The 27,060-nt window shown below is 41.3% G+C and overlaps 2 protein-coding genes across 2 annotated transcripts; both read left to right on the top strand.

The window, feature by feature from the left end:
• Positions 1-2,345: 2,345 nt before the first annotated feature.
• On the top strand, positions 2,346-23,556 carry LOC118958718 (uncharacterized). The gene is made up of 6 exons (XM_090194573.1): positions 2,346-2,991; positions 3,306-3,403; positions 3,533-3,713; positions 7,497-8,680; positions 17,384-17,564; positions 21,326-23,556. The coding sequence occupies exons 1-6, from the start codon at positions 2,523-2,525 to the stop codon at positions 22,807-22,809; spliced, it is 3,597 nt and encodes a 1,198-aa protein (XP_090050699.1). The 5' UTR covers positions 2,346-2,522; the 3' UTR covers positions 22,810-23,556.
• Positions 16,129-17,329, top strand: LOC118947612 (uncharacterized). The gene is made up of 2 exons (XM_036972545.2): positions 16,129-16,842; positions 17,157-17,329. The coding sequence occupies exons 1-2, from the start codon at positions 16,446-16,448 to the stop codon at positions 17,312-17,314; spliced, it is 555 nt and encodes a 184-aa protein (XP_036828440.2). The 5' UTR covers positions 16,129-16,445; the 3' UTR covers positions 17,315-17,329.
• Positions 23,557-27,060: the final 3,504 nt, after the last annotated feature.

Below are 27,060 nucleotides of genomic sequence, written 5' to 3'. Positions count from 1 at the left end.
TACTGAGCTACTTTTTAAAACTTTTTATTTTGGGAATATTTTCTCAACCCTTATTTTTCTTATCTACGTTGTTGGTTAAGGGCTTGTCAGTAAGCATTTCACGTTACGATCTACACCTGTTGTATTCAGCGCATGTGACAAATAATATTTGATTGTAACTAAATATGAAGTATGTCAGTTTCAGTGTTACGGTCTTTGATACAATTATATTTCTGAAACTCAGGCTGTGTGTGTTTATCTGCGTCATTCCTTGATCATTCCTTGTGGTCCTGTAGCTCAGTTGGTGGAGTATAGTGCTTGTTAAACCAGGGTTTGATTCCTGGGACCACCCATATGTAAAGTGTTTGCACACATGACTGCAAATCCCTTTGGATAAAAGTGTCTGCTAAATGGCAGATACATATATCCACTCAGAACAGCCTCAATTCGTCGGGGCATGGACTCTACAAGGTGTTGAAAGCATTCCACAGGGATGCTGGCCCATGTTGACTCCAATGCTTCCCACAAATGTGTCAAATTGGCTGGGTGTCCTTTGGGTGCAGTGGGGTCTCATTAGAGGAGGAAGAGGAGGACCATCGTCCTCAGTTATTTTCAGAAAAATAAAAATGGTAAAATATTTAAAAGTGGTCCTTTTTAGATAAAACTATACTAAATATAATCACGTCACCAAATAATTTATTAAAACATACTATTTTGCATCCTCCATCCTCCTCTGGGTACATTGACTTCAATACAAAACCTAGGAGGCTCATGGTTCTCAAGCCCTTCCATAGACTTACACAGTAATTATGACAACTTCCGGAGGACGTCCTCCAACCTATCAGAGCTCTTGCAGCATGAACTGACATGATGTCCAACCAATGAAAGGATCAGATAATGTATCTAGAACTGAAAGCATAAGCTACAGCTAGCTAGCACTGCAGTGCATAACATGTGGTGAGTAGTTGACTAAAAGAGAGAAAAATACAATAGTTGAACAGTTTTGAACAAATTATTTTATTCCAAAATGAAGGAGAAGCGAGAGAGAGATATTTTGTCATTTATTTTCCACTTTCAGTTTCACTTACTTAGCTAGCAAATGCAGCTATCTAGTTTAGTCTACTCAAACACTTGGCTCAAACAGAGGGATGCTATGTTAGCTAGCTGGCTATGACTATCCAACACAACACTGGAACTTTTCCAAGTCAAGGCAAGCTTTTGGTTTTACTAATTTATTGCCACTGGGACCCGCCAAGGTAAGTGCTAAACTGCTTACTGACTGTACACTGTAATGTTACTGCATGATTGTAGCAGGTTTACTAACGAGTTAGTTCTATTAGCTCTGTTGACTATGATGTTACTTTAGCTAATATGGTGACAACAATGTAAGCTGTGTGTTTCAGTTATGAAATGGTTTGGCTTGGAAAGGTTTTTTTGCCTGGTCACATACAGCTGATGTGTTGTGCATTGAAGTACAGAAACAAAGGGAGAAGGTGATAAGAGGAGAGCACATAGATGCAAGAAGGAATACAACGTGTCTGTAATGAAAGTGAACTGTGTTTTTGCATGATCAGGGGTGTATTCATTCCGCCGATTCTGTTGACAAACGTTTAAATGGAACAAAACGGGGATAAACATACCTGAATAAACATACCTGAATTTGTCCAGTGATATCTCTATTTCAGCTAGATGCAGGCGAGAGTGTGCAAGGCAGTATTGAATGTGTCACTGTCTGTTAACCTGTCTCCCCCCTTCATCTACACGGATTGAAGTGGATTTAACTAGTGACATCAGTAAGGGATCATAGCTTTAGCCTGGATTCACCTGGTCTTTCTAAGTCATGGAAGGAGCAGCTGTTCTTAATGTTTTGTCTACCCAGTGTAAAGCACTACAGATAATCAAGTGCTATTTGCATGTGATGCATTTGTTCTGTTGTTTACAGGATGATTTGTATCTTATAGAGCGTGGCTTTAAGGGAATAGTGTGGTCACATGTAGATAAAAAAGAATGTGAAAAATTAACAGAGAAAATGTATATCAACACACTACCTATTCATAGAAGTATTTATTAATCATCTACATATTAATATTGAGCTTCTACGTCTGTGTACAGGAACGTATTATTTGGAAGAGAAAATGTATCAGCTTATTGTTAAATAATTATGACGTTCTTTCCAATACAAAAAGTGTAGTAACTATTGTTTCCAAACTGCGTTACCCACTCCAGTCAGCAGATGGCGATGAGCGTCTTTCAGGTGATGATTCTTCCGTGACGTATAATGGACTGGCCGGGACCCTTCTTCAGGAACAACAAGGCGCCAACTCTTCCAACCACGTCGGTAGCTTGCTAGCCAACATAAAAGTGAAAGATTGACGCTTTAGACCATGTTAATGTACATTATCTAATCTCAGTGTTTTAAACACAGTTCTGTTGACGTATTAACTGGTTAACTGTAACCTAATTTGCAAACTTGTTAAAGATTGATGCTGAGCCTAGCACTAGGCTAGTCGCTAATGCTAACTAGCTAGCTAACATCCCTGACCATGAGCTCATTAAAGTACTCATCCCCTGCTAAAGAAGAGGAGGTCTGCTGTTTGGAGAAAGAAGTTCTGGCGCTGAACATTGAAGAAGAGGATGAGGTTACAGTGAAAGAAGAGAAAGAAGCTTTTAGAATGAAAAAGGAGGAAGATGAGGCTGTTATAGTGAAGGAAGAAGATGCTGTTATAGTGGAAGAACATTTCAGAATGAAAAAGGAGGAAGAGGAGACTGTTATAGTGAAGGAAGAAGATGCTGTTATAGTGAAAGAACATTTCAGAATGAAAAAGGAGGAAGAGGAGACTGTTATAGTGAAGGAAGAAGATTTCAGAATGAAAAAGGAGGAAGAGGAGGCTGTTATAGTGATAGAAGAGAAAGAACCGTTTAGAGAGGAACAGGATGATATCTCAATAAAGGTGAAGGAGGAAGACGTTTTTGGAGTGAAAGAGGAAGAGACAGAATATCAGATTAACACCAGTGAGTACTGTCTTCAACAGGGACACAAACTATGCCGTTGTTGAACTAATGTGTGGTTTTAAAGTGGCATTCTACTGAAGTTCTACACTTGAATATGTTGTTCAGTACTGTAGGAATTGTTAAAGGGTCAATCTGCCATTGGTTCATATATTTTAGGGACTTTTCAATTAGATGTATTGAATTCTCCATGTTGTCTATATTAAAGTTCCCCTCATCTAGTATAACAGGCTTTTAAAATTCAATATTGAAGCATATGTTCTACTTAAAATATCAAAGGGAGTTTACTACTCATTTTGATGTTCTCGTTCACACAGGAGAGAGACATGACTATGGTGGATCCTCTGGGGAGCCTCAACAACATCCTGATGCTGACGAGGCAGAGAAGAGTCTCTCCAGATCAGAACACCAGATGGTACAGCTTGGTCTGGACGAGCAAACAGCTTTCTCTCGCTTGTGGGCTGGGTTTCTGTAAAGCACTTTATGACAACAGTGACATCAGCATCCATAATGATGTGTGTCTGTGTCCCCTCTTTATGGTTAGCAGGACAACACTTGCCCTTCCTCCCTCCCGGAGTCCCTGTATCGTGCCTCTCCCGGTAGCACCTTACTGCTGGGTATGAAGAGGTTGTCTGTGCTGCTGGTGGACTGCAGGAAAACAACAGGGCTGAGTGGAACTGTGAGAGGAGGAGAAGAGATGAAAGGATCAGATTTGACACATCAAAGTAAGTAGTTTAGTTTGAACAAATACAATCGATCTGCCCACTGGTATCTGTTACCAGGACAACCAGCAGAGTTCTGTTAGTTGACAGGAAGTTAGAGTAGTGTAAATGGATGTTATGAATATCATAACACTGAAAAAGGATTCTGCCAATGAAAAGAGAGAAACCAATAGACCATATAAAACCTTGATTAAAGTCAGCTTTAGAGAGAAAGTTTCAAGATGATCCAATGTAAGGTGCTTGTTTTACAAAAACTTTTCCTTAAAACATTATGGATGTTACATTGCCTGTCCCAGTCAACGCCCCTATCTTTACAAGACTGTAGAACAGGCAAACTAAACTCAAGACTTTGGTCATTAATTAACTAGTACTGAAGAAAAACTGTGATCAGGCTGCCTACTCAAGCAAAAGCTTCAAACTGTAACCAGTGCCGGCAACCTTGTTCAGGTTATCAATCAACCTACCAGGGTAGTGACAAACAGTAGAGGAATGAAATCATCAACATGTTTTAATCATATCTTTACTAATGCTGCAGAAATGGGTTTTAAAGCAGTATCCAGATCCATCAGATGTAGTGATCACAATATAGGAGCCATGTCTAGGAAAACCACCGTTCCAAAGGCTGGGACTAATATTGTGTATAAGAGGTCATACATTTTTTTGTAGTGATTCCTATGTTGTTTATGTAAATAATATTTGTTGGTCAGTGGTGTGTAATGATGAGCAACCAGACACTGCCCTTGACACGTTTGAAACTGCTTATCCCAGTTACTAATAAGCATGCACCCATTAAGAAAATGACTGTAAAAACGGTTGAATCCACATGAATTGATGAGGAATTTAAAAAATGGTATGATGAAGAGGGAGGCAAAAGAGATGGCATATAGGTCTGGCTGAATAACTGATTGGCAAACCTATTGCAAATTGAGACATCATTTGACTAAACTGAGTAAAAAGAAGATAGTACACAATGAAACAAAGATAAAATACATGAAGAATGATTGTAAAAAATCTTTGGAGAATCTTCAATGAAATTTTGTGCAAATAAAATCAACAATGACAAGTCACTGGTGTCTGACAACGTGGATGGAAAATTGAGGATAATAGCGGCCGATATTGCCATTCTTATTTGCCTTGTCTTTAATTTAAGCCTACTAGAAAGTGTGTGCCCTCAGGCTTGGAGGGAAGCTAAAGTCATTCCACTACCCAAGAATAGTAAAGCTGCCTTTACTGGCTTAAATAGCTGACCAATCAGACTGTTACCAACCCTTACAATTTTGGGGAAAAAAATATTTGACCAGATACACTGCTATTTTACAGTAAACAAATATAGACTTTTAGCTTATAGGGAAGTTCATTCAACAAGCACAGCACTTGCAAATGACTGATTGGCTGAGCGAAATTGATGATAAAAATGGCTTTACACCCCCTGCTATATTGTGGATAAAGAGTTTTTCTTTTAAAATGTAACCTTTATTTAACTAGGCAAGTCAGTTAAGAACAAATTCATTTTTTTCAATGACGGCCTAGGACTGCCTTGTTCAGGGGCAGAACGACAGAGTTTTACCTTGTCAACTCGGGGATTCAATCCAGCAATCTCTCGGTTACTGGCCTACCGCTCTAACTACTCCTCCCGTTTCCGGGAGAATTGTCATCAACTACACTAATTAGCATAACGCAACAGACAAACATTCTTACTAGAAAATATTCATATTCATGAAATCACAAGTGAAATATAGTGAAACACAGCTTAGCCTTTTGTTAATCACCCTGTCATCTCAGATTTTGAAATTATGCTTTACAGCCAAAGCAAGACAAGCATTTGTGTAAGTTTATCGATAGCCTAGCATAGCATTATGTCCAGCTAGCAGCAGGGAGCTTGGTCACGAAAATCAGAAAAGCAATCCAATTAAATCGTTTACCTTTGAGCTTCGGATGTTTTCACTCGCGAGACTCCCAGTTAGACAGCAAATGTTAATTTTGTTCCATAAAGATTATTTTTTTATAGCCAAAATACCTCAGTTTATTCTTCACGTTTTGTTGAGAAATCCACCGGAAGTTGTGATCACGACAACGCCGAAAAAAAACTCCAAATTAGATCCATAATATCGACAGAAACATGGCAAATGTTTTTTATAATCAATCCTCAAGGTGTTTTTCAAATATCTATTCGATAATATATCAATGGCCGCCTTTGTCTATTACGCACAAATCACTCTGAGAGCCACCACCTGACCACTGACGCAATGTTGTCGTTCACGCTCATTTTTCAAAATAAAAGCCTGAAACTATGTCTAGTGACTGAAGACACATTAGGGAAGCCATATAAAAAGGAATCTGGTTGATATCCCTTTCAATGGTAAATAGGGATGCATAGGAATGCAGAGGCTTCAAAATAAGAGTCACTTCCTGATTGGATTTTTCTCAGGCTTTCGCCTGCAATATCAGTTCTGTTATATTCACAGACAATATTTTTACAGTTTTGGAAACTTTATAGTGTTTTCTATCCTAAGCTGTCAATTATATGCATATTCTAGCACCTGGTCCTGAGAAATAGCCTGTTTACTTTGGGAACGTTATTTTTCCATAAATTAAAATAGTGCCCCCTAGTTTCAAGAGTTAATGTGCCATAACAGGTTTTAATGTGTTTGAGCCAATCAGTTGTGTTGTGACAAGGTATGGGGGTATACAGAAGATAGCCCTATTGGGTAAAAGGTGAAGTCCATATTATGTCAAGAACAGCTCAAATAAGCAAAGAGAAGCAACAGTCCATCATTACTTTAAGGACCACCACAAGAATGGAAGACCCAGAGTTACTTCTGATGCATAAGTTCATTAGAGTTACCAGACTTAGAAATTGCAACCCAAATAAATGCTTCACAAAGTTCAAGCAAGAGACACATCTCAACATCATCGGTTCAGAGGAGACTGCGTGAATCAGGCCTTCATGGTCGAATTGCTGCAAGGAAACCACTACTAAAGGACACCAATAAGAAGAAGAGACTTGCTTGGGCCAAGAAACACGAGCAATGGACATTAGACCGGTGGATATCTGTCCTTGGGTCTGATGAGTCCAAATTTGAGATTTTTGGATCCGAGCGTCATGTCTTTGTGAGACGAGGAGTAGATGAACAGATTATCTCTGCATGTGTGGTTCCCACCGTGAAGCATGGAGGAGGAGATGTGATGGTGTGCGGGTGCTTTGCTGTTGACAATGTCAGAGATTTATTTATTCAAGTCACACTTAACCAGCATGGCTTCCACAGCATTCTGCTGTGGTATCAGCGATAATCAAAATGTTGAAAATCTGTGAATGTCTAAATAAGAAATTGGTCCATTTAAACAGCAATGTGTCGAACCCTTTCAACAACGGGGAGATGTTACTGATGTGCTTTGTATCTGCGACGTAAAAACAGGTTTTGGACTTCCACACAAAATTACTTCTTTAGTTATTTTATGTTTAAGGAAGTGTGTAGGTCACATTCTGTATCATACATACAGCTATGAAAGTTATATATTTAGAACCACCTGCTGATTGTAATCCATCGACGTCTGTGTCTTCAGTGTCCTAGAACTGTCTAGGTTTTTGTGTTCTGACTTGTAAAACAGGATGAATAAAATAAGTAATGTAAACATAGCAGTAATTACCAGGAATTTGTTTTAAAATCACACTAAGATTGTTAAAACTGGCCTCAGGTTATTGAGAGATCTGATTTAGGATGCAAGGTTGTTTTATCATGTGGTTTCATTCGGGTCTCTATTTAAAAATAACACTATCTTTGGCAGGAGAAAGACCAGACTCAGAGGAACCAGAGCCAGGGACGTCCAAACCAGCAAGACGACTCCAGTGCTCCCACTGTGGAAAGAGTTGTAACCAGAAAGCACAGCTGAAAGCTCACGAGAGAATACACACAGGGGAGAAACCTTACCACTGCTCCCAATGTGGAATGTGTTTTAACCATTCAGGGAAGCTGAAACGGCATGAGAGAATACACACCGGAGAGAAGCCTTACCACTGCTCCCAATGTGGTAGGTGTTTCAACCATCCATGGGAGCTGAAACGGCATGAGAGAATACACACCGGAGAGAAGCCTTACCACTGCTCCCAATGTGGAAAGTGTTTCGGCCGTTCAGAGGAGCTGAAACAACATGAGAGAATACACACAGGAGAGAAGCCTTACCACTGTTCACAGTGTGGAAAGAGTTTTCACCAGAAAGCACACCTGAAAGCTCACGAGAGAATACACACAGGGGAGAAACCTTACCACTGCTCCCAATGTGGAAAGTGTTTCGGCCGTTCGGAGGAGCTAAAACAGCATGAGAGAATACACACAGGAGAGAAGCCTTACCGCTGCTCCCAGTGTGGAATGTGTTTTAACCATTCAGGGAAGCTGAAACGGCATGAGAGAATACACACCGGAGAGAAGCCTTACCACTGCTCCCAATGTGGTAGGTGTTTCAACCATTCATGGGAGCTGAAACGGCATGAGAGAATACACACCGGAGAGAAGCCTTACCACTGCTCCCAATGTGGAAAGTGTTTCGGCCGTTCGGGTGAGCTGAAACAACATGAGAGAATACACACAGGAGAGAAGCCTTACCACTGCTCCCAGTGTGGAATGTGTTTCAACCATTCAGGATTGCTGAAATGGCATGAGAGAATACACACAGGAGAGAAGCCTTACCACTGCTCCCAATGTGGAAAGTGTTTCGACCGTTCGGCGGAGCTGAAACAACATAAGAGAATACACACAGGAGAGAAGCCTTACTACTGCTCCCAATGTGGAAAGTGTTTCGGCCGTTCGGACGAGCTGAAACAACATGAGAGAATACACACAGGAGAGAAGCCTTACCACTGCTCCCAATGTGGAAAGTGTTTCAACCAGAGAGGAAACCTGAAACGACATGAGAGAATACACACAGGGCAGAAGCCTTACCACTCCTCCCAGGGTGCAAAGCTTTTGCCCATATAGGGTGCCTGAAAGAACACATTAGACTGCACACAGAGGAGAAGGCTTAGAAAAGCTCAGACTGTGGGAAAACATAAAACACATAACAGTGATTTAAACGTCATTAGAGAATCCACACAGGAGATAGAAATGACTTCTCTTAGCGTGTATGTTGATATTTCACATCACATTGACTTAAAAATCATCAGAGAACATACACAGTGCTCCCGTTGTCTTATATTGTTGACTGACAATATGTTTACCTGTCTTTACCATATGAAATTAAATGGTACAGGGTATACTCAAACATATATTTGTTTGTTTCTATTAGAAGACATGAAGTGAATATGGAGGCTGTCAGTTTGAATATAAAGAAGATCAGGTTCCTTCTTTTAAACTGTCCTTTTTTAAACTCTTTGTGTTTATCTGGGTGTGTCATTCCTCCAGCACTACAGATAATCAAGTGATATTTGGATGTGATGCATTAGTTCCATTGTTGACATTTGCATTGTAGCCCACTGATGATTTAATGAAATGAAAATGTTCACAACCTTGTGAAACTGTCCTATTATAAGCTCCTGTTCTTGGGAGTATCATCCTGTGTTGCAAACCAATTTACACCTGTGTCCTTGTATGAATAAAGTCCCTCCCAGGAACAGGAAACTATAAAGATATGTGCTCATCACCCAATGCTTCAGGAATTCAGACTGTCTACACTGCGCTGTGTAACTCTGTTATTCTCTCTGAGCTCAGAAATAAAGCATCTTGGTTTGACTTGGACTCCAGCAGATCCTTATTTTATCCTTATTTTATAATATCCACCACAACTCTCCCACAGATTGCTGTGTATTATTGTCTCAATGAAGAGTTCCTCGTTCCACTTTCCTGGGGGCATTTACAAACCTCCCACTGGTTGAATAAACATTACCCGATAGATGAGATTATTATTTTATTTGTTAAATGGCAACCAAGCTTCGATCATCATGTCACCAGAATAAGAACCTCAAAATGTATTGGAATGGAGCATCAAGCTCATCACGTGCACTTTCACAACCCTGTGAAGTTCATAACTTATTTCATCTGTAGCCTAATAAACTACGTGGTTTCTCAAGTCATAGTGGGAGGACCACACAACATATCATGTGACTCCAAGTTAACTAAGATGTGATTGTTATCATTAAGGAGTTTCCACAGCCATTTCTCACTTAGACATTTTTACTGACACAAATATACAAACAAATTGTCAAACGAAGTAACAAATCGTCTGTCACCATTTATAAAAGTGTACAGGCATATCCTGTTTCCATCAGCCCGGTCATTACTTTTGAGATGGTTGGATCAATATCCACCTTCATGATGTGGATGAAGCCTGATTTGGAATGTCTGAGTAGTTCTATATGATGTCATAATTCACCCCTCTGATAATCAAGTGATATTTGGAATGTCTGAGTAGTTCTATATGATGTCATAATAGACCCCTCTGATAGTGATACATTTGCTCCATTGTTTCCATGTCAGTTGGTTTCCCACTCTGATGGTTTATATCTGACAGAGGGGCTTTAAATGAATAGTATGGTGACATCTTAGTGTGTCTTGAAATAGGATTATTAATCATAAACTCCTATAGCAACAATACACTGCAGCTTTGACATCAAGAAGAGAATGGGCTGATGGGTGGTGGTGCTACTCTATAGGTAAGGCTGTCCAATATGAATGTTCAAATAGTCACTTCTAGCCGGCCTCCGCCCAGTATCCTGCCCTGAACTTAGTCACTGTTACTACCACCCAGTACTCCACCCTGTATTCTAGTCAAGGCTCATCCTATATAACTACTGCTGTACACACCTTTTATATTCATATACGGTCCATAATGTCTAGACACACCATCATATACATTTTAAACAAATTGTATATATTTATATTCCAGACTCTGACATTCCTCGTTCTACCATTTCTATATTTCTAAATCCTTAAAATGAATTGTAGGGAAAATCAGTAGGTCACACAAATGACTATTTCTAAACAAAGATAATAGACAAGTAGAATGGGAGAGGTTTCTTATACTATCTATACTTACTCAGTGAAGAGACTCCAGGGACGGTGATGAAGGCTGTAGGAATGAAGATCAGACAGTGAAGAGACTCCAGGGGCGGTGATGAAGGCTGTAGGAATGAAGATCAGACAGTGAAGAGACTCCAGGGACGGAGATGAAGGCTGTAGGAATGAAGATCAGACAGTGAAGAGACTCCAGGGACGGTGATGAAGGCTGTAGGAATGAAGATCAGTCAGTGAAGAGACTCTAGGGGCGGTGATGAAGGCTGTAGGAATGAAGATCAGACAGTGAAGAGACTCCAGGGACGGAGATGAAGGCTGTAGGAATGAAGATCAGACAGTGAAGAGACTCCAGGGATGGAGATGAAGGCTGTAGGAATGAAGATCAGACAGTGAAGAGACTCCAGGGACGGTGATGAAGGCTGTAGGAATGAAGATCAGACAGTGAAGAGACTCCAGGGATGGTGATGAAGGCTGTAGGAATGAAGATCAGACAGTGAAGAGACTCCAGGGATGGTGATGAAGGCTGTAGGAATGAAGATCAGACAGTGAAGAGACTCCAGGGGCGGTGATGAAGGCTGTAGGAATGAAGATCAGTCAGCAATACTGGTCCTGTGGTCAGGTGGGGGAGTGGTCGATCCAGACAATGATTGTGAGGAAGCATGCGGGGAACAGGCTCCTTTCTACTACCATTCTGGGGTCTGGATACATGCCAACAAAGACTACAACTGCTTCAAACAATGGGAGAGGCTACCATTGACCATCACACTTTCTTTCATAACCAGGAAGCCCATGTTGAGCCAGCAGTGTTCCCACTATGGAAGAGGGAGCAGAATGCCTTCATCCAGTCTCTCAGAAAACCATGTTGAGCCATCAGTGTTCTCACTATGGAAGAGGGAGCAGGAAGACGTCATCCAGGGACAAGGACAAAGGTGCAGCACTGGTGTTAGTAGCTGATGACAGAAGTGACAGCCTGGACACACAGCAAAGTTTGACGCGATCAGTGTTGTTGAGCAGAGAATCAACCAGAGAATCAACCAGGGCGGCAGGGTAGCCTAGTGGTTAGAGCGTTGGACTAGTAACCGGAAGGTTGCGAGTTCAAACCCCCGAGCTGACAAGGTACAAATCTGTCGTTCTGCCCCTGAACAGGCAGTTAACCCACTGTTCCCAGGCCGTCATTGAAAATAAGAATTTGTTCTTAACTGACTTGCCTGGTTAAATAAAGGTAAAATAAAAAAAAATAAAAAATAAAAGTCAGTGTTGTTGAGCAGAGAGTGCTTTGTTGAAGCACTTTTGGCAGTGATTATAGCCTCAAGCCGCCTTGGGTATAACACTACAATCTTGGCACCCCTGTATTTGTGGTGTTTTCTCCCATTCTTCTCTGCAGATCCTCTCAAGATCTGTCAGGTTGGATGGAGAGCGTCAATGCGCAGCTATTTTCAGGATTTCTTCAGAGTTGTTTGATCAGATTCAAATCCGGGCTCTGGCTGGGCCACTCAAGGACATTCAGAGACTTGTCCCAAAGCCACTTCTATGTTGTCTTTGCTGTGTGCTTAGGGTCGTTGTCCTGTGGAAAGGTGAACCTTTGCCCCAGTCTGAGGTCCTGAGTGCTCTTGAGCAGGTTTTCATCAATTATCTCTCTGTACTTTGCTCCGTACATCTTTCCCTCGATCCTGACTAGTCTCCCAGTCCCTGCCACTGAAAAATATCCCCAATAACACCATGATATTGCCATCATCACGATTCACCGTAGGGATGGTGCCAGGTTTCCTCCAGACCTGACGCTTGGCATTCAGGTCAAAGAGTTCAATCTTGGTTTCACCAGATCAGAGAATCTTGTTTCTCATGGTCTGAGAGTCCTTTAGGTGCCTTTTGGCAAACTCCAAACAGACTTTCATGTGCCTTTTACTGAGAAGTGGCTTCCGTCTGGCCACTCTACCAAAAAGGCCAAATTGGTGGAGTGCTGCAGAGATGGTTGTCCTTCTGGAAGGTTCTCCCATCTCCACAGAGGAACTCTGGAGCTCTGTCAGAGTGACCATCGGGTTCTCAGTAACGTCCCTGACCAAGGCCCTTCTCCCCCAATTGTTCAGTTTGGCTGGGCGGCCAGCACTAGGAAGTCTTGGTGGTTCCAAACTTCCAAACTTTCCATTTAAGAATGATGGCGGCCACTGTGTTCTTTAGGACCTTCAATGCTGCAGAAATGCGTTGGTCCACTTCCCCAGATCCGTGACACAATCCTGTCTCAAAAGGATTATATCACAACAAATAAAGGCTACTTAAAGTTCATGAGACACGCATCTCCTCGTACACTTGTCTCATGTTTACAAAATAGAATTGTGCTTTTGGTCATTAAGCCTCATTAAATCAAACTGTATAAAGCTGTATGTATTTTATTTCAACACCTGCTCCTGATATGTAACTCTGTACTGGTACCTCCTGTATATAGCCTCCACATTGTCTCTGTACTGGTACCTCCTGTATATAGCCTCCACATTGACTCTGTACTGGTACCCCCTGTATATAGCCTCCACATTGACTCTGTACTGGTACCTCCTGTATATAGCCTCCACATTGACTCTGTACTGGTACCCCCTGTATATAGCCTCCACATTGTCTCTGTACTGGTACCTCCTGTATATAGCCTCCACATTGTCTCTGTACTGGTACCTCCTGTATATAGCCTCCACATTGACTCTGTACTGGTACCCCCTGAAAATAGCCTCCACATTGACTCTGTACTGGTACCTCCTGTATATAGCCTCCACATTGACTCTGTACTGGTACCTCCTGTATATAGCCTCCACATTAACTCTGTACTGGTACCTCCTGTATATAGCCTCCACATTGACTCTGTACTGGTACCCCCTGTATATAGCCTCCACATTGTCTCTGTACTGGTACCCCCTGTATATAGCCTCCACATTGACTCTGTACTGGTACCCCCTGTATATAGCCTCCACATTGTCTCTGTTCTAGTACCCCCTGTATATAGCCTCCACATTGACTCTGTACAGGTACCTCCTGTATATAGCCTCCACATTGACTCTGTACTGGTACCTCCTGTATATAGCCTCCACATTGACTCTGTACTGGTACCTCCTGTATACAGCCTCCACATTGACTCTGTACTGGTACCTCCTGTATATAGCCTCCACATTGACTCTGTACTGGTACCTCCTGTATATAGCCTCCACATTGACTCTGTACCAGTACCTCCTGTATATAGCCTCCACATTGACTCTGTACCGGTACCCCCTGTATATAGCCTCCACATTGACTCTGTACCGGTACCTCCTGTATATAGCCTCCACATTGACTCGGTACTGGTACCCCCTGTATATAGCCTCCACATTGACTCTGTACTGGTACCCCCTGTATATAGCCTCCACATTGACTCTGTACTGGTACCCCCTGTATATAGCCTCCACATTGACTCTGTACTGGTACCCCCTGTATACAGCCTCCACATTAACTCTGTAAACACTGTATATTTTTTTATTGTGTAACTTTTTTTCTTACCTCTTATTTTTCTTAACTACATTGTTGGTTAAGGGCTTGTCAGTAAGAATTTCATGGTAATGTCTACACCTCAGGCCTGAGCTATAAAACTATACTAAATATAATCATCCTAATATGGAGTTGGACCCTCCCCTTTCTCCCTCAGAACAGCCTCAATTCGTCGGGGCATGGACTCTACAAGGTGTCGAAAGCATTCCACAGGGATGCTGGCCCATGTTGACTCCAATGCTTCCCACAATTGTGTCAAGTTGGCTGGGTGTCCTTTGGGTGCAGTGGGGTCTCCTCAGAGGAGGAAGGGGAGGACCATATATTAAAATATTTAAAAGTGGTCCTTTTTAGATAAAACTATACTAAATATAATCACGTCACCAAATAATTTATTAAAACATACTATTTTGCATCCTCCTCTAGGTACATTGACTTCAATACAAAACCTTGGAGGATTATGGTTCTCAAGGCTTCCATAGACTTACACTGTTATTATGACAACTTCCGGAGGACATCCTCCAACCCATCAGAGCTCTTGCTGCATGAACTGACATGATGTCCAACCAATGAAAGGATCAGAGAATGAATCTAGTACTGAAAGCATAAGCTACAGCTAGCTAGCACTGCAGTGCATAACATGTGGTGAGTAGTTGACTAAAAGAGAGAAAAATACAATAGTTGAACAGTTTTGAACAAATTATTTTATTCCAAAATGAAGGAGAAGCGAGAGAGAGATATTTTGTCATTTATTTTCCACTTTCAGTTTCACTTACTTAGCTAGCAAATGCAGCTATCTAGTTTAGTCTACTCAAACACTTGGCTCAAACAGAGGGATGCTATGTTAGCTAGCTGGCTATGACTATCCAACACAACACTGGAACTTTTCCAAGTCAAGGCAAGCTTTTGGTTTTACTAATTTATTGCCACTGGGACCCGCCAAGGTAAGTGCTAAACTGCTTACTGACTGTACACTGTAATGTTACTGCATGATTGTAGCAGGTTTACTAACGAGTTAGTTCTATTAGCTCTGTTGACTATGATGTTACTTTAGCTAATATGGTGACAACAATGTAAGCTGTGTGTTTCAGTTATGAAATGGTTTGGCTTGGAAAGGTTTTTTTGCCTGGTCACATACAGCTGATGTGTTGTGCATTGAAGTACAGAAACAAAGGGAGAAGGTGATAAGAGGAGAGCACATAGATGCAAGAAGGAATACAACGTGTCTGTAATGAAAGTGAACTGTGTTTTTGCATGATCAGGGGTGTATTCATTCCGCCGATTCTGTTGACAAACGTTTAAATGGAACAAAACGGGGATAAACATACCTGAATAAACATACCTGAATTTGTCCAGTGATATCTCTATTTCAGCTAGATGCAGGCGAGAGTGTGCAAGGCAGTATTGAATGTGTCACTGTCTGTTAACCTGTCTCCTCCCTTCATCTACACGGATTGAAGTGGATTTAACTAGTGACATCAGTAAGGGATCATAGCTTTAGCCTGGATTCACCTGGTCTGTCTAAGTCATGGAAGGAGCAGCTGTTCTTAATGTTTTGTCTACCCAGTGTAAAGCACTACAGATAATCAAGTGCTATTTGCATGTGATGCATTTGTTCTGTTGTTTACAGGAGGATTTGTATCTTATAGAGCGTGGCTTTAAGGGAATACTATGGTCACATGTAGATAAAAAAGAATGTGAAAATTAACAGAGAAAATGTATATCAACACACTACCTATTCATAGAAGTATTTATTAATCATCTACATATTAATATTGAGCTTCTACGTCAGTGTACAGGAACGTATTATTTGGAAGAGAAAATGTATCAGCTTATTGTTAAATAATTATGACGTTCTTTCCAATACAAAAAGTGTTGTAACTATTGTTTCCAAACTGCGTTACCCACTCCAGACAGCAGATGGCGATGAGCGTCTTTCAGGTGATGATTCTTCCGTGACGTATAATGGACTGGCCGGGACCCTTCTTCAGGAACAACAAGGCGCCAACTCTTCCAACCACGTCGGTAGCTTGCTAGCCAACATAAAAGTGAAAGATTGACGCTTTAGACCATGTTAATGTACATTATCTAATCTCAGTGTTTTAAACACAGTTCTGTTGACGTATTAACTGGTTAACTGTAACCTAATTTGCAAACTTGTTAAAGATTGATGCTGAGCCTAGCACTAGGCTAGTCGCTAATGCTAACTAGCTAGCTAACATCCCTGACCATGAGCTCATTAAAGTACTCATCCCCTGCTAAAGAAGAGGAGGTCTGCTGTTTGGAGAAAGAAGTTCTGGCGCTGAACATTGAAGAAGAGGATGAGGTTACAGTGAAAGAAGAGAAAGAAGCTTTTAGAATGAAAAAGGAGGAAGATGAGGCTGTTATAGTGAAGGAAGAAGATGCTGTTATAGTGGAAGAACATTTCAGAATGAAAAAGGAGGAAGAGGAGACTGTTATAGTGAAGGAAGAAGATTTCAGAATGAAAAAGGAGGAAGAGGAGGCTGTTATAGTGATAGAAGAGAAAGAACCGTTTAGAGAGGAACAGGATGATATCTCAATAAAGGTGAAGGAGGAAGACGTTTTTGGAGTGAAAGAGGAAGAGACAGAATATCAGATTAACACCAGTGAGTACTGTCTTCAACAGGGACACAAACTATGCCGTTGTTGAACTAATGTGTGGTTTTAAAGTGGCATTCTACTGAAGTTCTACACTTGAATATGTTGTTCAGTACTGTAGGAATTGCTAAAGGGTCAATCTGCCATTGGTTCATATATTTTAGGGACTTTTCAATTAGATGTATTGAATTCTCCATGTTGTCTATATTAAAGTTCCCCTCATCTAGTATAACAGGCTTTTAAAATTCAATATTGAAGCATATGTTCTACTTAAAATATCAAAGGGAGTTTACTACTCATTTTGATGTTCTCGTTCACACAGGAGAGAGACATGACTATGGTGGATCCTCTGGGGAGCCTCAACAACATCCTGATGCTGACGAGGAAGAGAAGAGTCTCTCCAGATCAGAACACCAGATGGTACAGCTTGGTCTGGACGAGCAAACAGCTTTCTCTCGCTTGTGGGCTGGGTTTCTGTAAAGCACTTTATGACAACAGTGACATCAGCATCCATAATGATGTGCGTCTGTGTCCCCTCTTTATGGTTAGCAGGACAACACTTGCCCTTCCTCCCTCCCGGAGTCCCTGTATCGTGCCTCTCCCGGTAGCACCTTACTGCTGGGTATGAAGAGGTTGTCTGTGCTGCTGGTGGACTGCAGGAAAACAACAGGGCTGAGTGGAACTGTGAGAGGAGGAGAAGAGATGAAAGGATCAGATTTGACACATCAAAGTAAGTAGTTTAGTTTGAACAAATACAATCGATCTGCCCACTGGTATCTGTTACCAGGACAACCAGCAGAGTTCTGTTAGTTGACAGGAAGTTAGAGTAGTGTATATGGATGTTATGAATATCATAACACTGAAAAAGGATTCTGCCAATGAAAAGAGAGAAACCAATAGACCATATAAAACCTTGATTAAAGTCAGCTTTAGAGAGAAAGTTTCAAGATGATCCAATGTAAGGTGCTTGTTTTACAAAAACTTTTCCTTAAAACATTATGGATGTTACATTGCCTGTCCCAGTCAACGCCCCTATCTTTACTAGACTGTAGAACAGGCAAACTAAACTCAAGACTTTGGTCATTAATTAACTAGTACTGAAGAAAAGTTTTGATCAGGCTGCCCACTCAAGCAAAAGCTTCAAACTGTAACCAGTGCCGGCAACCTGGTTCAGGTTATCAATCAACCTACCAGGGTAGTTACAAACAGTAGAGGAATGAAATCATCAACATGTTTTGATCATATCTTTACTAATGCTGCAGAAATGGGTTTTAAAGCAGTATCCAGATCCACCAGATGTAGTGATCACAATATAGGAGCCATGTCTAGGAAAACCACCGTTCCAAAGGCTGGGACTAATATTGTGTATAAGAGGTCATACATTTTTTTGTAGTGATTCCTATGTTGTTGATGTAAATAATATTTGTTGGTCCGTGGTGTGTAATGATGAGCAACCAGACACTGCCCTTGACACGTTTGAAACTGCTTATCCCAGTTACTAATAAGCATGCACCCATTAAGAAAATGACTGTAAAAACGGTTGAATCCACATGAATTGATGAGGAATTTAAAAAATGTTATGATGAAGAGGGAGGCAAAAGAGATGGCATATAGGTCTGGCTGAATAACTGATTGGCAAACCTATTGCAAATTGAGACATCATTTGACTAAACTGAGTAAAAAGAAGATAGTACACAATGAAACAAAGATAAAATACATGAAGAATGATTGTAAAAAATCTTTGGAGAATCTTCAATGAAATTTTGTGCAAATAAAATCAACAATGACAAGTCACTGGTGTCTGACAACGTGGATGGAAAATTGAGGATAATAGCGGCCGATATTGCCATTCTTATTTGCCTTGTCTTTAATTTAAGCCTACTAGAAAGTGTGTGCCCTCAGGCTTGGAGGGAAGCTAAAGTCATTCCACTACCCAAGAATAGTAAAGCTGCCTTTACTGGCTTAAATAGCTGACCAATCAGACTGTTACCAACCCTTACAATTTTGGGGAAAAAAATATTTGACCAGATACACTGCTATTTTACAGTAAACAAATATAGACTTTTAGCTTATAGGGAAGTTCATTCAACAAGCACAGCACTTGCAAATGACTGATTGGCTGAGCGAAATTGATGATAAAAATGGCTTTACACCCCCTGCTATATTGTGGATAAAGAGTTTTTCTTTTAAAATGTAACCTTTATTTAACTAGGCAAGTCAGTTAAGAACAAATTAATTTTTTTCAATGACGTCCTAGGACTGCCTTGTTCAGGGGCAGAACGACAGAGTTTTACCTTGTCAACTCGGGGATTCAATCCAGCAATCTCTCGGTTACTGGCCTACCGCTCTAACTAGTCCTCCCGTTTCCGGGAGAATTGTCATCAACTACACTAATTAGCATAACGCAACAGACAAACATTCTTACTAGAAAATATTCATATTCATGAAATCACAAGTGAAATATAGTGAAACACAGCTTAGCCTTTTGTTAATCACCCTGTCATCTCAGATTTTGAAATTATGCTTTACAGCCAAAGCAAGACAAGCATTTGTGTAAGTTTATCGATAGCCTAGCATAGCATTATGTCCAGCTAGCAGCAGGGAGCTTGGTCACGAAAATCAGAAAAGCAATCCAATTAAATCGTTTACCTTTGAGCTTCGGATGTTTTCACTCGCGAGACTCCCAGTTAGACAGCAAATGTTAATTTTGTTCCATAAAGATTATTTTTTATAGCCAAAATACCTCCGTTTATTCTTCACGTTTTGTTGAGAAATCCACCGGAAGTTGTGATCACGACAACGCCGAAAAAAAACTCCAAATTAGATCCATAATATCGACAGAAACATGGCAAATGTTTTTTATAATCAATCCTCAAGGTGTTTTTCAAATATCTATTTGATAATATATCAACCAGGACAATTGGCTTTTCACGAGGAGCGAGAGGCACAATGGCCGCCTTTGTCTATTACGCACAAATCAATCTGAGAGCCACCACCTGACCACTGACACAATGTTGTCGTTCACGCTCATTTTTCAAAATAAAAACCTGAAACTATGTCTAGTGACTGTAGACACATTAGGGAAGCTATAGAAAAAGGAATCTGGTTGATATCCCTTTCAATGGTCAATAGGGATGCATAGGAATGCAGAGGCTTCAAAATAAGAGTCACTTCCTGATTGGATTTTTCTCAGGCTTTCGCCTGCAATATCAGTTCTGTTATATTCACAGACAATATTGAGTGTTTTCTATCCTAAGCTGTCAATTATATGCATATTCTAGCACCTGGTCCTGAGAAATAGCCCGTTTACTTTGGGAACGTTATTTTTCCATAAATTAAAATAGTGCCCCCTAGTTTCAAGAGTTAATGTGCCATAACAGGTTTTAATGTGTTTGAGCCAATCAGTTGTGTTGTGACAAGGTAGGGGGGTATACAGAAGATAGCCCTATTGGGTAAAAGGTGAAGTCCATATTATGTCAAGAACAGCTCAAATAAGCAAAGAGAAGCAACAGTCCATCATTACTTTAAGGACCACCACAAGAATGGAAGACCCAGAGTTACTTCTGATGCATAAGTTCATTAGAGTTACCAGACTTAGAAATTGCAACCCAAATAAATGCTTCACAAAGTTCAAGCAAGAGACACATCTCAACATCATCGGTTCAGAGGAGACTGCGTGAAACAGGCCTTCATGGTCGAATTTCTGCAAGGAAACCACTACTAAAGGACACCAATAAGAAGAAGAGACTTGCTTGGGCCAAGAAACACGAGCAATGGACATTAGACCGGTGGATATCTGTCCTTGGGTCTGATGAGTCCAAATTTGAGATTTTTGGATCCGAGCGTCATGTCTTTGTGAGACGAGGAGTAGATGAACAGATTATCTCCGCATGTGTGGTTCCCACCGTGAAGCATGGAGGAGGAGATGTGATGGTGTGCGGGTGCTTTGCTATTGACAATGTCAGTGATTTATTTATTCAAGTCACACTTAACCATTCCACCAGCATTCTGCTGTGGTATCAGCGATAATCAAAATGTTGAAAATCTGTGAATGTCTAAATAAGAAATTGGTCCATTTAAACAGCAGGTGTCGAACCCTTTCAACAACGGGGAGATGTTACTGATGTGCTTTGTATCTTCGATGTAAAAACAAGTTTTGGATTTCCACACAAAATGACTTCTTTAGTTATTTGATGTTTAAGGAAGTGTGTAGGTCACATTCTGTATCATACAGCTATGAAAGTTATATATTTAGAACCACCTGTTCAATTGGAATCCAGCGACGTCTGTGTCTTCAGTGTCCTAGAACTGTCTAGGTTTTTGTGTTCTGACTTGTAAAACAGGATGAATAAAATAAGTAATGTAAACATAGCAGTAATTACCAGGAAGCTCTACATTTGTTTTAAAATCACACTAAGATTGTTAAAACAGGTTGTTTTATCATGTGGTTTCATTCGGGTCTCTATTTAAAAATAACACTGTCTTTGGCAGGAGAAAGACCAGACTCAGAGGAACCAGAGCCAGGGACGTCCAAACTAGCAAGACGACACCACTGCTCCCACTGTGGAAAAAATTGTAACCGGTTATGGGACCTGAAACAACATGAGAAAATGCACACAGGGGAGAAGCCTTACCACTGTTCCCAATGTGGAAAGTGTTTCGTCTGTTCGGGGGAGCTGAAACAACATGAGAGAATACACACAGGAGAGAAGCCTTACCACTGCTCCCAATGTGGAAAGAGTTTCAACCAGAAAGCAAACCTGAAAGCTCATGAGAGAATACACACAGGAGAGAAGCCTTACCACTGCTCCCAATGTGGAAAGTGTTTCAACCAGAAAGCAAACCTGAAAGCTCACGAGAGAATACACACAGGAGAGAAGCCTTACCACTGCTCCCAATGTGGAAAGTGTTTCAACCAGTCGAGGGAGCTGAAACAACATGAGAGAATACACACAGGGGAGGAGCCTTACCACTGCTCCCAGTGTGGAAAGAGTTTCAACCAGTCGAGGGAGCTGAAACAACATGAGAGAATACACACAGGAGAGAAGCCTTACCACTGCTCCCAATGTGGAAAGTGTTTCAACCAGAAAGCAAACCTGAAAGCTCACGAGAGAATGCACACAGGAGAGAAGCCTTACCACTGCTCCCAATGTGGAAGGTGTTTCAACCAGTTGTGGGCGCTGAAACAACACGAGAGAATACACACGGGAGAGAAGCCTTACCACTGCTCCCAATGTGGAAAGTGTTTCATCCATTCAGGGGATCTGAAACGACATGAGAGAATACACACACGAGAGAAGCCTTACCACTGCTCCCAATGTGGAATGTGTTTCAACCAGAGAGTAAACCTGGAAGCTCATGAGAGAATACACACAGGAGAGAAGCCTTACCACTGCTCCCAGTGTGGAAAGAGTTTCAACCGGAAAGCAAACCTGAAAGCTCATGAGAGAAGACACACAGGAGAGAAGCCTTACCACTGCTCCCAATGTGGAAAGTGTTTCAACCGGTCGGAGGAGCTGAAACGACATAAGAGAATACACACAGGAGAGAAGCATTACCACTGCTCCCAATGTGGAAAGTGTTTCAACCAGTCGGGGGAGCTGAAACAACATGAGAGAATACACACAGGAGAGAAGCCTTACCACTGCTCCCAATGTGGAAAGTGTTTCAACCGGTCGGGGGAGCTGAAACAACATGAGAGAATACACACGGGAGAGAAGCCTTACCACTGCTCCCAATGTGGAAAGTGTTTCATCCATTCAGGGGATCTGAAACGACATGAGAGAATACACACAGGAGAGAAGCCTTACCACTGCTCCCAATGTGGAAAGTGTTTCAACCAGAGAGGAAACCTGAAAAAGCATGAGAATACACACAGGGCAGAAGCCTTACCACTCCGCCCAGGTTGCAAAGCTTTTGCCCATTTAGGAAGCCTGAAAGAACACATTAGACTGCACACAGAGGAGAAGGCTTAGAAAAGCTCAGACTGTGGGAAAACATATTACTCATAAGTCACTTAAACGTCATTAGAGAATAGAGAAATTACTTCTCTTAGCGTGTATATTGATATTTCACATCACATTGACTTCAAATTCATCAGAGAACATACACAGTGCTCCCGTTGTCTTATATTGTTGACTGACAATGTGTTTACCTGTCTTTACCATATGAAATTAAATGGTACAGGGTATACTTAAACATATATTTGTTTGTTTCTATTAGAAAACATGAAGTGAATATGGAGTCTGTCAGTTTGAATATAGAGTAGATCAGATTCCATGTGTTTAAATGGTCCTTTTTTAAACTCTTTGTGTTTATCTGGGTGTGTCATTCCTCCAGCACTACAGATAATCAAGTGATATTTGGATGTGATGCATTAGTTCCATTGTTGACATTTGCATTGTAGCCCACTGATGATTTAATGAAATGAAAATGTTCAGACTCTGTAATGGAAAATGTTAATTGTTTGTGTGTCCACATAACTGAGTATGTGACTAACCTTGTGAAACTGTCCTATTATAAGCTCCTGTTCTTGGGAGTATCATCCTGTGTTGCAAACCAATTTGTACATGTGTCCTTGTATGAATAAAGTCCCTCCCAAGAACAGGAAACTATAAAGATATGTGCTAATCACTCAATGCTTCAGGAATTCAGACTGTCTACACTGCGCTGTGTAACTCTGTTATTCTCTCTGAGCTCAGAAATAAAGAATCTTGGTTTGACTTGGACTCCAGCAGATCCTTATTTTATAATATCCACCACAACTCTCCCAAGGATTGCTGTTTATCATTGTCTCAAAGAAGAGTTCCTCGTTCCACTTTCCTGGGGGAATTTACAAGCCTCCCACTGATTGAATAAACATTGTTTCCACAGGTAACATTTTGTGTTTCAACCAACTTGCAACCTAAATCCAATGACTGGTAACATTTTGTGTTTCACCCAATTTGCGACCTAAATCCAATGACGGGTAACATTTTGTGTTTCACCCAATTTGCGACCTAAATCCAATGACAGGTAACATTTTGTGTTTCACCCAACTTGCAACCTAAATCCAATGACTGGTAACATTTTGTGTTTCACCCAACTTGCGACCTAAATCCAATGACGGGTAACATTTTGTGTTTCACCCAACTTGCGACCTAAATCCAATGACGGGTAACATTTTGTGTATCACCCAACTTGCAACCAATATCCAATAACAGGTGACATTTTGTGTTGATTTCATGTTGAATTCACTTTAGTTGACGAATCAAAGAAATGTAAATAGAAACTAGATGTTGAACTGACGTCTGTGCCCAGTGGGCTGGTTTGAATAAGCAGCAGGTGTTGGATTCGTGACAAGTTAACCCACTTTCATAGGCTGTCATTGTAAATAAGAATTTGTTCTGACTTACCTAGATAAAAAAAATAACAAAGGTGAGAATGCTATTCATTGACTACAGCTCCGCTTTCAACACCATAGTGCCCTCAAAGCTCATCTCTAAGCTTAGGAACCTGGTAACTGGATCCTGGACTTCCTGACAGGCCACCCCCAGGTGGTAGGAGTAAGTAACAACACATCTGCCACGCTGATCCTCATCACAGGGGGCCCCTCAGGGGTGCATGCTCAGCCCCCTCCTGTACTCCCTGTTCACTCATGAATGCATGGCCAGACACGACTCCCACACCATCATTAAGTTCGCTGATGACACAACAGTGTCATCAGGCCTGATCACTGACAACAACAACAAGAAAGCCTACAGGGATAAGGTCAGAGACCTGGTTGTGTGGTGCCAGGACAGCAACCATTCCCTCAATGTGATCAAGATAAAGAAGATGATTGTGGACTAAAGGAAAAGGAGGCCCAAGCACGCCCCATTCTCATCGACGGAGCTGTAGGGGAGCAGGTTGAGAGTTTCAAGTTCCTTGGTGTCCGCATCAACAACAAACTATCATGGTCCAACCCCCACCCCTTTACGCTGCTGCTACTCTCTGTTTATTATCTATGCGTAGTCACTTTAACTCTACCTACATGTGCATATTGCCTCATTTACCTTGACTAACCGGTGCCCCGGCACATTGACTCTGTACTGGTACCTCCTGTATATAGCCTCCACATTGACACTGTACTGGTACCCCCTGTATATAGTCTCCACATTGACTCTGTACTGGTACCCCCTGTATATAGCCTCCACATTGACTCTGTACCGGTACCTCCTGTATATAGCCTCCACATTGACTCTGTACTGGTACCCCTGTATATATCCTCCACATTGACTCTGTACCGGTACCCCCTATATATAGCCTCCACATTGACACTGTACTGTTACCCCCTGTATATAGCCTCCACATTGACTCTGTACCGGTACCCCCTATATATAGCCTCCACATTGACACTGTACTGTTACCCCTGTATATAGCCTCCACATTGACTCTGTACTGGTACCCCTGTATATAGCCTCCACATTGACTCTGTACCGGTACCCCCTATATATAGCCTCCACATTGACACTGTACCGGTACCCCCTGTATATAGCCTCCACATTGACTCTGTACCGGTACCCCCTGTAAATAGCCTCCACATTGACTCTGTACCGGTACCCCCTGTATATAGCCTCCACATTAACTCTGTACCGGTACCCCCTGTAAATAGCCTCCACATTGACTCTGTACTGGTATCTCCTGTATATAGTCTCCATATTAACTCTGTACCGGTACCCCCTGTAAATAGCCTCCACATTAACTCTGTACTGGTACCCCCTGTAAATAGCCTACACATTGACTCTGTACTGGTACCCCCTGTAAATAGCCTCCACATTGACTCTGTACCGGTACCCCCTGTATATAGCCTCCACATTAACTCTGTACCGGTACCCCCTGTAAATAGCCTCCACATTGACTCTGTACTGGTATCTCCTGTATATAGTCTCCATATTAACTCTGTACTGGTACCCCCTGTATATAGCCTCCACATTGACTCTGTACTGGTACCCCCTGTAAATAGCCTCCATATTGACTCTGTACTGGTACCCCCTGTATATAGCCTCCACATTAACTCTGTACCGGTACCCCCTGTAAATAGCCTCCACATTGACTCTGTACTGGTACCCCCTGTATATAGCCTCCACATTAACTCTGTACCGGTACCCCCTGTAAATAGCCTCCACATTGACTCTGTACTGGTACCCCCTGTATATAGCCTCCACATTGACTCTGTACCGGTACCCCCTGTAAATAGCCTCCACATTTCCTCGCTATTGTTATTTTACTGCTGCTCTTTAATTATTTGTTACTTTTATTTCATCATTCTTTTTAAACATAACAATTGTTTTACTTAACAAGTATTTTTCTTAACTGCATTGTTGGTGAAGGGCTTGTAGGTAAGCATTTCACTAAGGTCTACACCGGTTGTATTCGGCACGTGAATAATAATATTTAATTTGATTTTCATACTTTTCTAATAAAACACTTTTCAACCCATATGATCTATTACATAATAAAAGTCTAAAAAAACGTATACAAATATCATGTCATAGTGAATTCATAACATGTGAACGAACAAGCCTTTTCATACTTTATAATATGGCTATACAGTGGGGAGAACAAGTATTTGATACACTGCCGATTTTGCAGGTTTTCCTACTTACAAAGCATGTAGAGGTCTGTAATTTTTATCATAGATACACTTCAACCGTGAGAGACGGAATCTAAAACAAAAATCCAGAAAATCACATTTAATGATTTTTAAGTAATTAATTTGCATTTTATTGAGACCCAGAGTTACTTCTGCTACAGAGGATAAGTTCATTAGAGTTACCAGCCTCAGAAATTGCTGCCCAAATAAATGCTTCTCAGAGTTGAACTAACAGACACATCTCAATATCAACTGTTCAGAGGAGACTGTGTGAATCAGGCCTTCATGGTCGAATTGCTGCAAAGAAACCACTACTCAAGCACACCAAAAAGAAGAAGAGACTACTAGCTTGGGCCAAGTAACACGAGCAAGCCTTCACATTGACCCTGTACTGGTACCTCCTGTATATAGGCTCCACATTAACTCTGTACTGGTACCTCCTGTATATAGCCTCCACATTGACTCTATACTGGTACCTCCTGTATACAGCCTCCACATCGACTCTGTACTGGTACCTCCTGTATATAGCCTCCACATTGACTCTGTACTGGTACCTCCTGTATATAGCCTTCACATTGACCCTGTACTGGTACCTCCTGTATATAGCCTCCAC

Source organism: Oncorhynchus mykiss, chromosome 13 (assembly GCF_057628025.1).
Source record: "Oncorhynchus mykiss isolate SJ-2025 chromosome 13, ASM5762802v1, whole genome shotgun sequence".
NCBI classification, from domain to species: domain Eukaryota; kingdom Metazoa; phylum Chordata; class Actinopteri; order Salmoniformes; family Salmonidae; genus Oncorhynchus; species Oncorhynchus mykiss.
Note: the sequence above shows the minus strand (reverse complement) of the source record. Positions and strands in the feature narration are given on the sequence as shown.